General features: G+C 32.0%; 1 protein-coding gene across 2 annotated transcripts; it reads left to right on the top strand.

The window, feature by feature from the left end:
- The first annotated feature begins 318 nt into the window (after positions 1 to 318).
- On the top strand, positions 319 to 14,960 carry LOC128998325 (uncharacterized). Of its 2 annotated transcripts, XM_054424428.1 has the most exons (12): positions 319 to 718; positions 2,009 to 2,071; positions 3,597 to 3,654; positions 4,542 to 4,723; positions 5,812 to 5,871; positions 6,459 to 6,553; positions 7,823 to 7,959; positions 8,834 to 9,093; positions 10,577 to 10,630; positions 12,067 to 12,169; positions 13,624 to 13,910; positions 14,733 to 14,960. In XM_054424428.1, exons 2-11 carry the CDS (start codon positions 2,009 to 2,011, stop codon positions 13,905 to 13,907), a joined length of 1,296 nt encoding a protein of 431 aa, XP_054280403.1. In that variant the 5' UTR covers positions 319 to 718; the 3' UTR covers positions 13,908 to 13,910; positions 14,733 to 14,960. The 2 variants fall into 2 exon arrangements, with proteins under 2 accessions (XP_054280403.1, XP_054280402.1); XM_054424427.1 differs by having other exon boundaries at positions 13,624 to 14,960.
- The last annotated feature ends 951 nt before the right edge of the window (positions 14,961 to 15,911 follow it).

The raw sequence follows: 15,911 nt of genomic DNA, 5'->3' as shown, positions 1-15,911 counted from the left end.
TGTGTTTACCGTACTCGTAGGGGGGAAAACCATACTCGTCTGGTAAACACTTATTTTCCGAACTAGTAACGTAATTTACATACTTTTTTTCATAGTAAGCAACAGAATTAAAATTTTACCAAAAAATACACTTAATTGCCTTTCCTGCAGCAGCAAACCTAAGTACTCATTAAACCTATGCCTATTTTATTATGTTTTTCCCCCTATTTTATTAGGGAATAAAATCTGACATTTGTAAATAAATATTTATGTGGAAATCCAATCGGGCAAATGGAAATTCGTTTAGTCTCCACGACTGTACGTTTATTGCAGCGGGGGTGTTTTAATAACAATCTTTGTTTATGTTTCGAGCCAGTGATGTAATTTGTTTATTTTCCATATATGTTCGTCTCGTATGTCCGTGGTAAGAACGACTCTATGGCTCCTTCAGTAAGGATACACTTAATGTTTTCTCATACTGTTTCCGACGGGTCGAAATTATTCCCTGAATGGTGCGGAAACGCGGACCCGTTGCAGTCCGTGGCATTCTTGATAACAAAGTAGGGCGACTGGCGAGTGTGGTACTGTTACTACGGTCCCGCTACTCCGCTACTCCCCGCTAGTCCGTCACTTCACTAGTCCGCAGTCCGCTAGTCGTCCGCTAGTTTCAGCGTCTCAGTGCAAGTGTATCTGCCGAGTCGCGTACTTACCCGGCGTTTTGTGCTTGTCATTTGTTTAGGTTTGTTGATCAATTTTGGAAGGATACTGTGGTGCTTTGTACTTGAAGTATTGTATTAATTAATTTTTGTGAATTTGTATTATTGTTTTTAAAGATCAGTGTTTTATACAAGTATTTTTGTTGTACAGTAAATTGTCTACTTAGACATTTAGATTTGAATGGGTTAACTATATTAGTGTTGAATATTGTGTAGTATATAAGCTTTAATGGTTTTTTACTTGTTGTAAATATATTTCTGATTTATATAAATCGTTTTGTGACAAATTCTAAAATTTCTGCCGTATTTTCTCTAAAATAATGCCTAGTCAAAGAAAAGCGTGCAAAATTATTTACTAATATTTTTTACTCCTTTTTTCATTATTTTGGACCTTTTTACTAATAAAAATACTAGGTTAAATTAATTACTGACTCATCAATTTTATTTTCATTATGAAAATTTCAATATAAATATTTTGGTTGGTTTTGTAAAAACAATATTTTTAATATTCCTACAAAGATACAGGTAATCTTAACTAACAAAAACTTATAAGCTTTGCTAGTGGATATTTTCCAAAAAATTAAAAACACGAGGTTTTGAAGTAAAAATGTGATTTTATAAACCTACACAATCTTATAATTTATATTTAACCTAATTTACCACTATTTTGGTTATAAAACTTATTTTTTATCTTCACAAATGGGATTTGTGCTCTCTAACTCGTTTATTTTTTTTGTAAATATTTTTTGTATATATATTTTTTTCTGTTCCTTTTACATGGATGATTTTTTGTGATTGGAATGATAGACTTTTATTTATCTGCTCTTTGATTGAGATATCTCGGAACTCATTTAATAGTTTATTTTTCATAAATAAGTAGTTATTATGACTTTATTACTTAAAATTATTTGTAAAATTTTTTTTGTAGATTGATAGACAAAAGTTATTCAATGCTATGAAAAGCAAAATAAAAGGTTTAACTTTGAAACAAAATATAAATACCAACATATAATAATAAATATAAAGCTAATAATCCAAATTAAACAAGGGGATATTGCCTAATTGCTCCCTTGTATATTTTGGTGGCTTAGATATGCATGAGAGCCAAGAGAAAACATTCAAATTAATTACAATTCTTCATAATGAAGCAAAGCTGAATAACTTAGATAAAGATCAAAGGCATGTTAACAAGAAGTAATGAGTTTAAAGATGCCTAACACATGCAACATGAAAGTGCTTTAGTAGCATTATTTGCCATTATGTTAAGTTTGTGTAAATATTTATTAATTTCTTATACGTTTTGTCTTTTACAGATGGCAGGAAGTAAATGGTCTTCATGTTTAGTCTCCATATCATCTCTTTTAATATTGCTAACGGTAAGCAAAATTCATTTGATTAAAAGATAAGTGCTTAAAAATAGCTTTAATAATTGTTGATATGAATTACACAAATAATTTGTATTAGATTTACAATCATCAAATTGAATGTCATTCTGGTGAAAGGTGTACAGAATTGAGACTAAGGTTGTGTAAACGCAAGTTGTACCAAAGGTGTCTTGCCTTTTTAAAAGAGTCACTAGCTCTCTCTGATGCTTACAGTTTAGTTAGACACTGTCTTTAATCACTTCTCCTTTAATCTATCTATCTGTCTACTCCTTAAATCTATGCCATAATGAAGACTATCTAAGATTTGGTGAATAATAAGAAAACTTCCAACCTGTCCAAATGGTAGTTATGTCTAACAAACTTTGCTATTTCTTGATAAGATGTATGGTGTAGTTCCTACAAATATTTCCTTAGTTTGTCAAATATTCGCTACATGCAGTACTTTTTAAAAACCACTGGAAGTATCACTGCTACTACACAATCTTGGCTACAATATACAGGGTGTTTCGGCCCCTGGACTATATTGTTAAGACAATAATAGGTTTTTTACATACCTCAGTCAAATAGGTTTTGTGGATATATTTTGTGGACTTGTTCCTTAGGCTAAGACAAACATAAAATGCCTTATAAGTATGGGTCTAAAATGCCTAGATTCTGTCTGTCGGTCTGTTTGTGATTTTTTAAATTATTTTATATCTTAGGCATTTTTCAAGATATAAATTTCAAAATTGGTATAAATGTGTGTCAAATCTAATGAAAACTGTAAATATTAAGAAAACTGTTTTTATGATTGAAAAGATAGGAAATTTAAATCCAAATCAATTGAGGCCTTGTTTGTTAAAATCGCATGACAAACAACCGAGTTATCAGTTTTTTCTACATTCGGTTATACAATATAAGAGTACTACCATACTGCTCTTAAGTTAGGTCCTATTAAATTGCGTAGCCGAATGTATAAAAACAATTTTCATAATATTTACGGTTTTCATGAAATTTGGCATTAAAGTTTTTAAATGGCCGCCATATTAAAATGGCTTGAGATATTGGAACGAAAAATTGTTAAGTTCTTTTTACCTTCTGAACTACAAATTTATACCAGTTTTGAAATTTCTATCTTGAGAAAATGCCTAAGATATAAAATATTTTAAAAAATCACAAACAGACCGACAGACAGAAATCTACGCATTTTAGACCCATACTTATATGGCAATATGGTATTTTATGTTTGTCTTAGCCAAGGAACCATTCCGCAAAATATGTCCAGACAATTTGGAAACACTCTGCATATAATTATTACAAATATGTGTCTTTATTGCTTATGAAATTTGTTCATATCTTTATTGATGTTTAAACAGTTATAATAACCTAATCTTAAAACAAAATTTCAGAATATGTACTGCTTATTAATTAACGTCATAGAAACTTATTGTTTTACAGTATCATTAAATAAGAAACTATGCATAGTTTCTGTCCTTAGATTGCAAGTAAATGATTATATTATTGACTCATGTTTCAGGATTTAAATTTAGTGTCTGGAAGAAGAAGAGTTATCAAGGCACAAAACAACATAATTGGTGATTGCATTTGCTTTACTTTACAATATTATATTTTTTAGGTTTTAAAACTTTCCAAAAATTTATTATTACTCGGTCCAATTTAATAAATTAATTGTAAATCAATAATTCTGTTATCAATAACTTCTGAACAGATTCTACTTTATACTCAACAATTAAGTAACTAAAAGAATATTTTTAAAATTTTGCCTTTACTTTGATGGGTAAAGTTAGTTATTTTATTTATACTTGATCCATCCAACTGTCCTAACTTTTCCATGTGAAGTTAAAGTTGACTCTATCCTCTTTTCAATCAATTGGGTATAAATACAGTGGCTGACTCCTTTGATCCAGCTACTTTTAAATTTAAATTATCATATGACATTCTCCAGAACAGAAAAAAGATTTAACTACTGAGAAACTATCATATATTTCTCTAAATAGAGGGACCAATAGCTTTTACTGGCTCAAAACCATTACGTTGCAATATAATTACATAGCTAATAGCTATATTAGTGATCGGTGAGACTTGAACCCTGACCTCCAGAATTCCTGGGCATTTGCTTCCATATGTATTAATAAAATTGTCTACATATTAGATTTAACCTTCCTACTCATGACATTTGTATTTTGTTAGTTGCTCAACTGACTTGGTTTTAGCCGATGCAAATAAGATAAATCTAGAAGCACTGCTATACTGAAATAAAATTGAAATCGGATTCGATCACCTCAGCGTCTAGGTGTTTTAATGAACAGGTGTTTGTTATAGTTATCAATGAACTCATAGGTAAAAAGAGAAAAGTAGACTTTCTAAAAACTTGTATTGGTGCTATATACTTCACCAAAAGTATAAATCCAAATCAAAAGCTAGAAATGTAATCAAAGCCATGACTGATTTTCAATTTTAGATGTCAAAACTGAATGTTCCATCTCCAGTATGAATGTGACCTTAACTCTGGAGCAGGAGTTTTCCGGAGTAGTGTACGCCAAAGGGTTCCCTCTGGAGTGCCGGGCCCTGGGCTCCCGGGAGAACTCCGTCAGTCTCCACCTCACAACCTCCGGGTGTGGAGTTAGGATCACTCCTCACAAGGTACGAGAAATTTAGAGTAAGACATGGTAGTTCCTACCGGTATCAACTGCTGATTTTCTGAGAATTTAATTCTGTTGAGCATAAAGCATATAGGACATTCAAAAGCTCAGAATCTTGGGGATACACCTGTAGTAAAAAGGGAACATAGTACAGTACAGTAGCTATATTTGTTCAAAAGTCCACAATTTGACTGCTTTTATGCTCTCTTGTATGATTTAAAAATCAATTTTTAATAGTTTTTTTTCTTTTCTTTGAAATGGCGACCATACAAAGGTAGGTATTTTAAGCCAAGTATGAATGGAGATGAGTGTGGGATGAGTGGCGCGATTTTGTAGTCTTGTTAGTGACTAAGGCCGACATATTCCTTAGACACAGTTGTTAATTAATAGCCCATACAGCTAACGGCAACTAAGGGACCTACAGTTTATAGTGGAATCCGAACCACATTTTTACCTTGGTATTAACGAATTGGTCTAATTATCAGGATAGCACTGCGCATAGTCGTAGTACTCACTAGTATGGACGTTAATCCACACCAGGGAGTATCACATTCACAGTGCATGCCTATAAATATCCACAATTCGTGACCTCCTAGTACAGTAGCTGGATTACAGGACGACGCCACCGTCTTAGTCATAAAATGTCGTGGCAGTTTTGGTGTCCCCATAGCTGTAAACATCAAATTTTGGGATTTCTACCCTATATTCCTTTGTTTAAACGTCTGTTGCGTCCATCAGTATCATCGCAAGATAGAGAGCACTTTCAGTCACTAATTTTAACGATCTACAACTTTGTAATTAAAATTTGTTTCCTAACTTCACTCCTTCACCCCCGAATTGAGGCTTCTTAATTACCTTATTATTCCATTTTTTTGTGGTTTTGGCTGCTCCAGAGAAGGTAAACAAATGTTTTGGCAAGTTTAACATTATTTCTTTTAACATATGTCAAGTTTATTCTCAGCTAATTTGAGGATTTCTATTCACCCTTATTAACCCTCAAAATTGGGTTAATAGATAGAAAAATAGTTTAGAGTTTAGTAAGATAGATTTTAAATTCTTTTTTTTTATAAATTTTGTTTCTTTACCCAGGATGGAGGACTACTATACAGTGTGATGGTGGTGGTACAAATGGCTAAGCATTTACAACAGGTAATTATTTGAAATACTGTCAATATTTTACTAATATGAATAATAAACAACAAATTATTCATAAACCCTTTGAATACTCATATTCACTTAAACATATGCTTAAGATTTTCTGTCAAAAAATGTATTTCAATGATAACAAATAGTTAGCCAAACAAAGGAAAATGACATTTTGGTAAATAAAAAATTGAAAATTTTTGTTATATAACTTGTATATAAAAGTTATAAAAAAGTTTACATTTTAATAAGTGAGACATATTTAATATTGTACTTCAGTACTTTTTGTTAATAGACATTTAATTTTAAATTGGACTGTTTTTAGGAAGCTGCATATTTCAGTTTGAAAACTGATATCTCTACAATGGTAAAAACATACTATTGGAAAATTTTCACAGAATAAAAATATTCTTAAAGGTTGAAAGAGTTTTTGACGTAGTATTAAAATTTTCAAAATGGTTGCCATATTGGAAAGTGGTAGCTAAACTTGTAAAAAAATAATTCTAATTTCAATCAGAAGTAGAGGGGTATAGGGATTATGAATTTCTCAAAAAATGATTTCTTGGATATCCTGTAGCTTATTGTGTTTTAAGGTATCTGATCCTATGATTCCGGTAAGTTGCGTTCTGACTCAAGATAAAATGGTTCTTCATTCGCATGCACTGCAAGTCAACAAGGCTAAAACCAGGTAGGTTTTGGACATGTTTTTCACGGTTTCTAATATTTTTCTTATATTTCCACGATGAAATTAGTTTGGAAATTATATTGTTACAAATTTTAAACTACAGAAAGGTTTAATTGAATCCAAAGTCAGAGTGAAAATAGCAAGTAGAACTATATAATACTCAATATATGCCTCATTTATAAATACATTTTTTTCTATAATTCTTTCATAAATCCCCATAACAATACAATAAATCATGTAAAATTTTGTGATACAAGATTTTACACTTAGATTAGAATTTGGTATGTATTTTTATTGTCAAGAGCAAACAGCATAATGCTGACTTAATATATGACTCAACTTCTCATATGGATGGGCATAGGGAAAGTGTGAGAGTGCTGCTTAATAATTAGAGTGAAATTACGGAGTTACTGTGTGCAGTTCCCGTACCATTGTACCATCTCAATTGGACTCCACAAACCATGTGAAAAGAAAAATACTTATTACTGTTACGTCTGCATAGTTGTGTGGTGTTTAATTTATTTTAAAAGATTTCTCTTGGGTAATTAAATTACAAATCTTGTCTTATTCAATATTCTTTACTTGGAAAAATAAACAATTTTGTATATTGAAGCATTGGTGTACAATTGAAGGTTATGGAGAAAATTTCACAAAAAATGTCCATTTAAAAATTCCCATGTCGTTTCTAATGGAGGAAATGTAAACTGTTGTAGTTTGCTTGTTTATATTTTGATTGAATTTGGCAATTTTTATTTCATCCTATACTATAAACATTTAATAAAAATACACTTTCTCCCTTGCCTGTAGCAGCAAACCTAAGTAAGCTGTTGGTAAAATCTAATATTACCTAAATGAGGAATAAATCTGATAAGTTTAAGGTGATATTTTTAGTAAATATTAAACCAGACAAAATAAAATTTGCTAGTCTGTGCATTTTACAATGTATTGTAATTTCAGACATTAAGTTTGAAAGTATTTGTTTTGCAGGTATATAAGTTGAATTTTATTTTTATAAAAGTAGACAAGTTTTTTATTTCCAGAAATATTGGGAATTGTATTTTGAAATGAGAACTTTGATTGAGAAGAGACAATTAATTGCTATCCAAAATAGCTGTTTTTACAATAATTTTCACTAGCATAGTTTGTTTCTTCTTCTGCCTATTAAAATAAGTTCCACTTTGCATTAATCATTGAAATTTGAAGTTTTACAATAACTTGAGTGTTTTTAGGTTTTTTTCTTTAAGAAATACATTTGGTCTTAATGGTCTACAGGGTAGGCCGAATGATGCTTCCTCAAGATGAACCCCAGCCACGGGCTTGGCTTGAGATCCAGGGATCGTCAGATCAAAATCAAAACACTGTTAGTGTGGGAGAACAGACCACAATCCTCGTCAAAACATGGCTTCCAGGTCAGTAATACCATTTGTTGATTGTTATCTTCTGGTCTCTAACTATTAGTCCCTAAGGTCATATCTAAACCTCTGAGATTTTAATTACTGTGTTTTGTTAATCTCCAATAAAGGACTAAAAATAGTGCTGGAGCTTAAAGATACACAACGAAAATTTAACCAACTTTAATATTTTATAAATCATCCTACATGTTTTATTATATGTTTTGTGTAAAATCAGGGGTCACAACCCTACCTACCTTCATGTATTTTGTATCCAAAATGGTGGATCCAAGATGGCGGCCAAAAATGTTAACTATAAAAATGGAGTACCATTGATTTAACAATGTTATTTGGTAGTAGGCTGTTGATATCTGAAGTATTATTCGAAAAATATCATCAAACATAAAATAAACATGCCAAAAAATCTTGTCACTAAAATTGTAATAGCTTCAAAACGAAAATAGATATTAAAACACTGATTGCAGCATTGAATTCAGTATTGAAAAAAGTGTTAAAAAAGGGGTCACATGCTTACCTTTACATAAAAAATAGTTGTATCCAATATGGCGGATCCAATATGGCGGCTCAAAATAGGTACCCACTAAAAATGAGGTACTGACTATCTAACAATGTTTGGGTGTGGTTTAGGATTGATAATTTAAGAAATGTTGGGATAAAAGTAGGGGGGGGGTTTAAAACTCCACCCTGTATTAATCCTACAAGTTTGGCGGTTCTAAGGTTATGGTAATCGTTCCCACACTGGAAAACTCATGACTAAAGTATACCACAAATCATAAATTATTTGATAAACATATAAATCTAATAGAATGCAACTTTTTTATATTTGCACGTCTAACAGAGGGTTGAATTATATGATCATTTGCTATCACAGAGAACATCAGCTGTCAAGTAGTGGACTGTTTGGCTCACGATGGACTGGGAGAGACATCTCAGGTCCTGATAGACTCTACAGGTTGTCCCGTGGATGAGATGATAGTTCCTAGACTCACAGCAGAGCCACAACTCTCCGAGGAGTCTGAGGGGTTCCAATTCACAACCCTTTCTACGTCCTTCCCAGCCTTCAAGTTCCCTGACAGAGAATCTGTGCATATTCGCTGTGGCCTTCAACTTTGTCTTCATAAATGCCACGAGGTACAATTGAATACCATAAGAACTATTTTTGGGATTTGTTTAATAAACAGTAGCATGATTGAGTTTGCCTTTGACATCTTTGTGGTTGTATGGTTACCCACCCCTAGAGATACTTCATGTTTAGTACAGAGACCCAATTGTATGAAGCTTTGTTTCATAAAATTTGTTTAGGCTATCTCAGCCAAAAGCTGGAAACAACCTCCCACAGGAGTATGGTCAAGTGAGAACAGTTATTAAGCAACGTATATATTTGTATTTATATTTGGATTGATCACCAATAACTAGAATTTTAATTTGAAAAAAATTATGTAAGGGAAGTAAAACTCAAACCAGAAATTTATATAATTTATTTATGAATTGCACAATATGAATAGTTGTCCTCTCAAAGGTAACATTTCCTTCAGACCTTAAAAAATTAGTACTTTACAATTAGCATTTCCAGACATATATAAATAAATTATTGAATATGTAAAAAAAATCCTGGTATTTTCTAGTTAACTGTATATTTCGTGGAAAATTGTGTCATTTGTAAGTAAATAAGCAAAACCAAGAGAAATTTTGAATTCAAATAAAAACTTTCAATACTCACACATTTTTTCTGTTTTGTAATGGCACACATGTTCATACTGTACCATTTGTTTTCTGAAGCATTCCTCCTTTTTTTATTTGTTCATCAAAATCTTCAATCACTTTATTTCCTCCTTAAGTGGGAAGCGGGATAAAACTTCCCTATTTTCTTAAGATTTGCTACTTCTTCTTCTTCCTCCTCCTTAAGAGGCAATGCTTGTCCAGCTGTTTCATTAACTCGGATCTCGGATTATATCATTCTGTAACTGTCCTCCACAGCTCCTCGCAGTACAGTACCGTCAAGGCTCCTGTAGCAAAAAAGATAAAAAATTACCACGGTGCTGGAGTAAAACATATTTTTTTACTTAAATTCACAGTTGTTATGAACAATTATAATTGATTGTTTTATGGTTTTGGCAAATTTTCCATACAGGGAATAAGCTACTTCCATGCAGTAAACCGATTTACTTTTTGGGTTTTATGACCTCTGATGCCAATGACATAAGAAAGGACATATTTTAATGAAAATTTAATGTAAATTAAAATTCGCTTAGTCTGCAGGTTTGCTACAGCAGAGTTATCAGTTAGCCACCAACTATTTAAAACCACAAAAAAGACATAGTAAATACGCTTTTTTTTCTTGGTGTGAACAAAGTATAGTAGGTGCCATAGTGTTTTTTACCATAAACACATAACATAAGGTCAACTTAATTTAAACAATTCTTAAAGAATATATGAGTATTTTAGTGATTAATCAAGTGAGAAGTAAAAGAAGTATTGATCACGCCACAGCATAGAGTAAAAAAATATATCTAAATTTAAAGCGCTATGGATAAATTTGTAATACAATGTAAAGTAATTAAAGATTACCCATCTAAGCAAGTTAAAATAATTCCTTCATTATTTAAATTTCCAGGCTGACTGTTCCCCAGACTCAAGATCAAGACATAGACATGAAAGGAAATTAAAGGTAAGAGGTTACAATTTACCGAAGCAAAATTTTAAATTTTAAGGTTTAAAATTCCAAGATAATATTGGATGAAATTGGATATTTTGGATTTGAGTAGCCTATTAATTACCTTAATCAATCCAAACCATTTTGTGTGATGTTTTTAGTCGCGATGTGTCAAACCCGAATCACATCTCAAAACCATCAAAACTTTTGAAAAGTTTCAGTTTCAAGATTCGATCACCGAGTTTCGAGATTTAAAAGTTTTGAAATTGAAGATTTTAGCAGTTTTATTTTTGAAACTGCTAATATTTGTCTGCGTCATTATTATTGTTTTTAACACTGTTTTCACACGAGCTGGTAGCAATAGAGCAAACAGATCACCATTAATGGTAGTAATGAAACAAGTAAATTAATTGTATTCTGAACTTCAAAAGTCATCTTAAATAACTGGAACAACATACAATACAATTCAGTTTCATAACAATATTTACAAACAACAAACTATCGACCACTAACTGTTCTAATTAATCTTATATTCATGTTGGTGTCAGGAGTATAATTTATTTGATATATATACTATATACTATATATATATATATATATACTATATACTATTTTATATATTTTATACTATAATGTAGGTTGTTTATAAATAATTATGGTGTTTTGGGTTTTAAGTTTATCAGTCACATTTTTACGTTATTATGTCATGGTTAGGAGTCAATCGTTTTAGTTTTTGATTGCATACTTAACATTCAATTATTAACTGTATTGTTTTGTAATGTCCCACACAGTTAACAAACCAATGGACCAACGGTTAGTTGGTTTGCTTGGCTTTGTAACCAGCCAAGTAAAAAATTTGTGCGTTCAGGGTTTGAAATTCAAGATTTGGGATTCGATTTTTAAAGTTCCGGTTTGGGTTTTGAGATTCGAAATTTATGGTTTTGACCATCACTAGTTCTTAGGTTTCAAAAAAATTATTACATACTCTGAGAATTATAATTATTATGTAAATGCCCTCTCAAGTTGCATCATCTTTGACTCATTTGCATCAATTGTTTCTGTGATTGTTTCAATTGATGAAGCACTAAAAATTAAAATAAAATGTCAACTAGACTATCGCCAAACGATAACAGTACACTAATGGTTTGGTTTAAAAATACCGTTATTACAGTATTTTTACAACAATATAATCAAAGTAATAAATACTGTCTATTTGCTTCAGGTATAGGTGCAAAACATCTATGAAAATATGCTATTTAAGCCTTTATTAATTTTCTTTTAGTTAAAATGTATATACAAGTTTAAAATATTTATTGACAACCTGAACCTTAACCAATCAATACTTTGAACAGCACACAAGGGACTCTACCCCCTGGGTGTACTCCATCAGAATATTATACTTTAATCCACACCAGTAGATTGAATATTTAATCTGTCTCTTTCTGTTTTAGGGCGAAGAAGGTGAAGTATTGGACTACATCCAGCTGTTCAATAGTGTGGAGGTATTGGCTCCTGGCATAGAGATGGACGAGTACAACAGATTCCACCCACAAGGTATTAGAAAGTTTTGTTGTGTTCAGGGTATTTGGCTATACTGTACTAAATCCTCAGGTTAGGAAACGTAACTAAATATATAGGGTGTATATAAAGTCCCGTGCAGGCTTAATATTTTCCAAACGACAACAGATAAATCAATAAGATTTGTTACAACACCTAAAAATCTTCTTTTTGAAAGAACTATCAATTTTCTGTCATATCATGGGAATGTCCCTGAAGGAGTCAGAAGGAAATCTTAAATAGAAGCATAGGTTGATATGTACATCTAAGTAAGGCCTTTACTAGCAGAGTATAATGCCACAAATTTGAACTGAAACGGACAACTGAGTCAAAAAGGACAGCAGTTCAAAGATTCATTGAATTTGCAATGCTACCTCATCAGGGGCAGCTGCTAGGAATCGGAAGAAAATCGTAAACGTAAGCATTGGTCGATATGCACATCAAATTAAAGGTATTTTTTAGTAGATTGCAATGCCACAAATTCAAGCTCAAAAGAACAACTGAGTAAAAGTTTGCAGCCGTTCAAAGATTCAAAATAGCAGATTCAAGATATATTTGAACCGCTACCATTTTTGACTCGGTTGTCCGTTTGAGTTCAAATTTGCAGCATTGTATTCTTCTAATAAAGCATTCTTCTTCTAATAAGTTATAGTTTAGAAAATATTAAGCCCATGTGGGACTTTATATACACCCTGTATACTAGAACACATGCTCTACACATTATTGGAACCGTCAATGCATTAAGGAAAGAACACTGGACCTGAAATCCCTAAATAGGAGGATTTTAACACAAAAATTCACATACAGTATATAACTCTTGAACACATAAAACAAAAGACTGGAAAAGTTGAATTTGTGGTTGGTACAGTAAAATAGTTTATTAGCCAAAAGGCAGTTAGTTTATACAGTTTCAAAAGGGGTTGAGAAATTAGTGATATACACAGCTCCAGTTCAGAAAAAAAATGTTAAACTGAAAACTTGATAAGCCATGACTGATCTTTTTTTAAGATGCAACCACATTGTCTTTCAAGTAGTCATGTTTCTTCTTCATAGTATAGCGAGTTTCTGGAAAGTCCAGAAATAACTATGCATTTCATGATATTTTTGTATAGAATACAGTTACTTTAAAGGTGACAAAAATAGTCTCCAATACAGAGTTGTATTTAGAGTTTAAGAAAGCAAAGATTCACATAAAATCTGATAAATATAAGCATTTAAAGAGAGTAAATATCTAAATAAGAAACAGACTTCCTTGATAGAGTAGCTTAAAAATCATATGGTATGGTTTAAAGTGCAATATCTGGTGTTCAACAATTCGCTTCATTTACACAAATTGTATTCCTCTTTGTGTTTCTGTTTCTATACAACAAGTTGTTATTATATGCATTTCAACACACTAAGGTTATTACTCTGTGCATTTACCTAAACTAAGATTACTCTGTGCATTTCAGACAGTGGAAGTGGACCCTTCCCCCCAGATCTGCTAGGGATGGAGTTTGGAGACGCTCCCTTCTGTTTGTCGGCATCTCGCATGGCTGTGGCGTTTGCTGCCCTAGGGATGGTATTTCTTGCCGCAGTCGCTGTATCGTTGTACGTCTTATTGCGCAACCGGCTGGTGAAGCAGGTGTACAACCAGAACGACAACTCCAGACTGATGAGTCGAGACAGTTTGTCGCTGATCCTCGGCCAGAACAGTCGAAGCAGTTTATCTGCGTGGTCCTATGGCAGGATTTGATCGGTAATAGCTTGCTTTGGTTTCATTACAAGAACCCAGTGTTGTAGGGGCACAGAAACAGATGGTTCTGATAAAGTGTGTTTCCACACACAATAATGCCATATAAACTCTAAAAGCGTTGCTATTGCTATTGGAAATTGTTCAACTTCACTACAAAAAAATCCTTAGAAGAAAATTATTTAACTTGAAGAAGAACAGTTTCCACTAAGGTACTGGTACCCTAATCCAAGAGAGCTATTTTTTGCAATGTGTACTAGTAATTCAGTGTTCACTACAAAGTAGAAGGAATACTGTATTTTTGTTGAAACTAGTATTTCAAGAACATTTTTTGGAGCTAATTTAAAAAGGAATTGTTAACATGTTGTGGATGCAAGTTTTTTTCCGTTAGAGTCTTTTAGATGGAACTTTTAAATAATTGCAGAGGTTTTTACTTGTTTGTGCCATTTTGTATGAACCATCAAAATGATTGGTAAATCGTTCTCTTTACCTACTTAATAATTAATTCCTACAATGATGACTTGACATCTTCAATGAGAGTCAGAGACGTTTTACTGTATTTGTTATTTTTAGTTTTATCTAAAGCTATAGGAATATAATTTTGATTGTGATTATTCCAATTAAATTAGTACACGTTTAGTACTTTTGCATTAGACTTTTTGGTAAAAGCATAGCCAAGATCGAGCTAAGATAGCTTCTTCAAAATTGTTCAACAGTATATCCTTTATGTACCATTAGCACAAAATATTTCAGTAACTAAGTACAGTAAACATTATTCATCCATTTTGTTTGACTAAACACCTTAATTTATAGATATTTATTTTTCAGATTCTCTTTTCTAGAGTATTTTCAATGGAGCTGTGATAAAATGTGAGCCCTTTAGTAAGTGGAAAATAAATTTTAGCTTCTTTTAACAATCACGCGTATGACACAAATTTAGGTTTCAGAAGTTAATTGAGCAAGATTATGTATTAACCAACCATCTAACTAGCATATATTGTTTAAAACTACCTAAACCTACATATTATAACCTATGTAAAATTAATTCATCCTAGGTACCTTACCTTTATCTTAGGGTTCATCTGGTGTCCCGTATGATTAGGTGACCTACCAAACCCTTAACGATTTATAGAGAAGAATGGATCATAGGGTGCTTTCATAGGACCTTGCAGGAGTTGCAATCTAATAATACGTTTGTGGATGAGAGGGGGTGGAGGGCAAGCAAAGCTAAGACAACAACTGGGGCCAAAATTCACCAAAACAGTATTTCTACAGAAAGCGTCCTCTGGTCCTTTCTTCTTTTTGAAAGAAGTAATTTTTGCTAGTACTCAGAACTGCTTCAGGGTTGAAAGGGAATAAGGTAAATTATAAAGTAATGTATATAACAGCGGCAAATATAGAATCAAATACCATAAGAGGTATTATCAGAACAACAAGTTTTTTTGTATAATCTTAACAGTAGATCATCATCTCACAAGACCTTTTACAACAATTTTTATTGAATTTGGTAAGGAAATAACATTTTCCTTCTCATGAATCTTTTGTGCATCCATACATTTTATACTAAAGCCATGTTAAGTTAAATATTTGGTTTAGCTTACAAAATATTTTCCTTTTGAACTTACGCTTACTCTAAGTAAAGTAAAATTTGAAAATATTTTATGAACAATTTCTTACGACAAAACCAAACAGTAAATTTAATACCGTGACTCTTTTGATAAATCTTATTTTTACAACCTTATGTCAGGCTTATAACAGTCTAATTCCATAAACCGCATAAATTTTTATACTTTCTTCAGGTAAATTATTTGTATACTTATCATATTTGGTAAACCACCAAACAGCTTCCTTAACATGGTTTCAATAGTTGTCGCTACAAATTGTATGAGCTTAGCTTTTTAATGTAGTTATGTGGTGGTTTAGTAATCATGTGGTACATTGGTTTCGGCTTGGGTAAGATGATAAAGAAGTACTTGTAAATATCTTACATATGAAAATATTTACAAC

The sequence above is a fragment of the Macrosteles quadrilineatus genome, unplaced genomic scaffold (genome assembly GCF_028750875.1).
Source record: "Macrosteles quadrilineatus isolate MER2022 unplaced genomic scaffold, UCM_ALF_1.0 Scaffold_7__1_contigs__length_78375512, whole genome shotgun sequence".
NCBI lineage: Eukaryota > Metazoa > Arthropoda > Insecta > Hemiptera > Cicadellidae > Macrosteles > Macrosteles quadrilineatus.
This window is presented reverse-complemented; position numbering and strand designations above follow the sequence as displayed.

What these genes read in the sequence shown, in the direction of transcription:
- LOC128998325 (XM_054424428.1), top strand. Translation starts at nt 2,009, where the DNA reads ATGGCAGGAAGTAAATGGTCTTCATGTTTAGTCTCCATATCATCTCTT. An exon ending in GTCAACAAGGCTAAAACCAG is followed by an intron (nt 6,554 to 7,822) that starts GTAGGTTTTGGA and finishes AATGGTCTACAG; the next exon opens with GGTAGGCCGAATGATGCTTC. An exon ending in CGTCAAAACATGGCTTCCAG is followed by an intron (nt 7,960 to 8,833) that starts GTCAGTAATACC and finishes TTGCTATCACAG; the next exon opens with AGAACATCAGCTGTCAAGTA.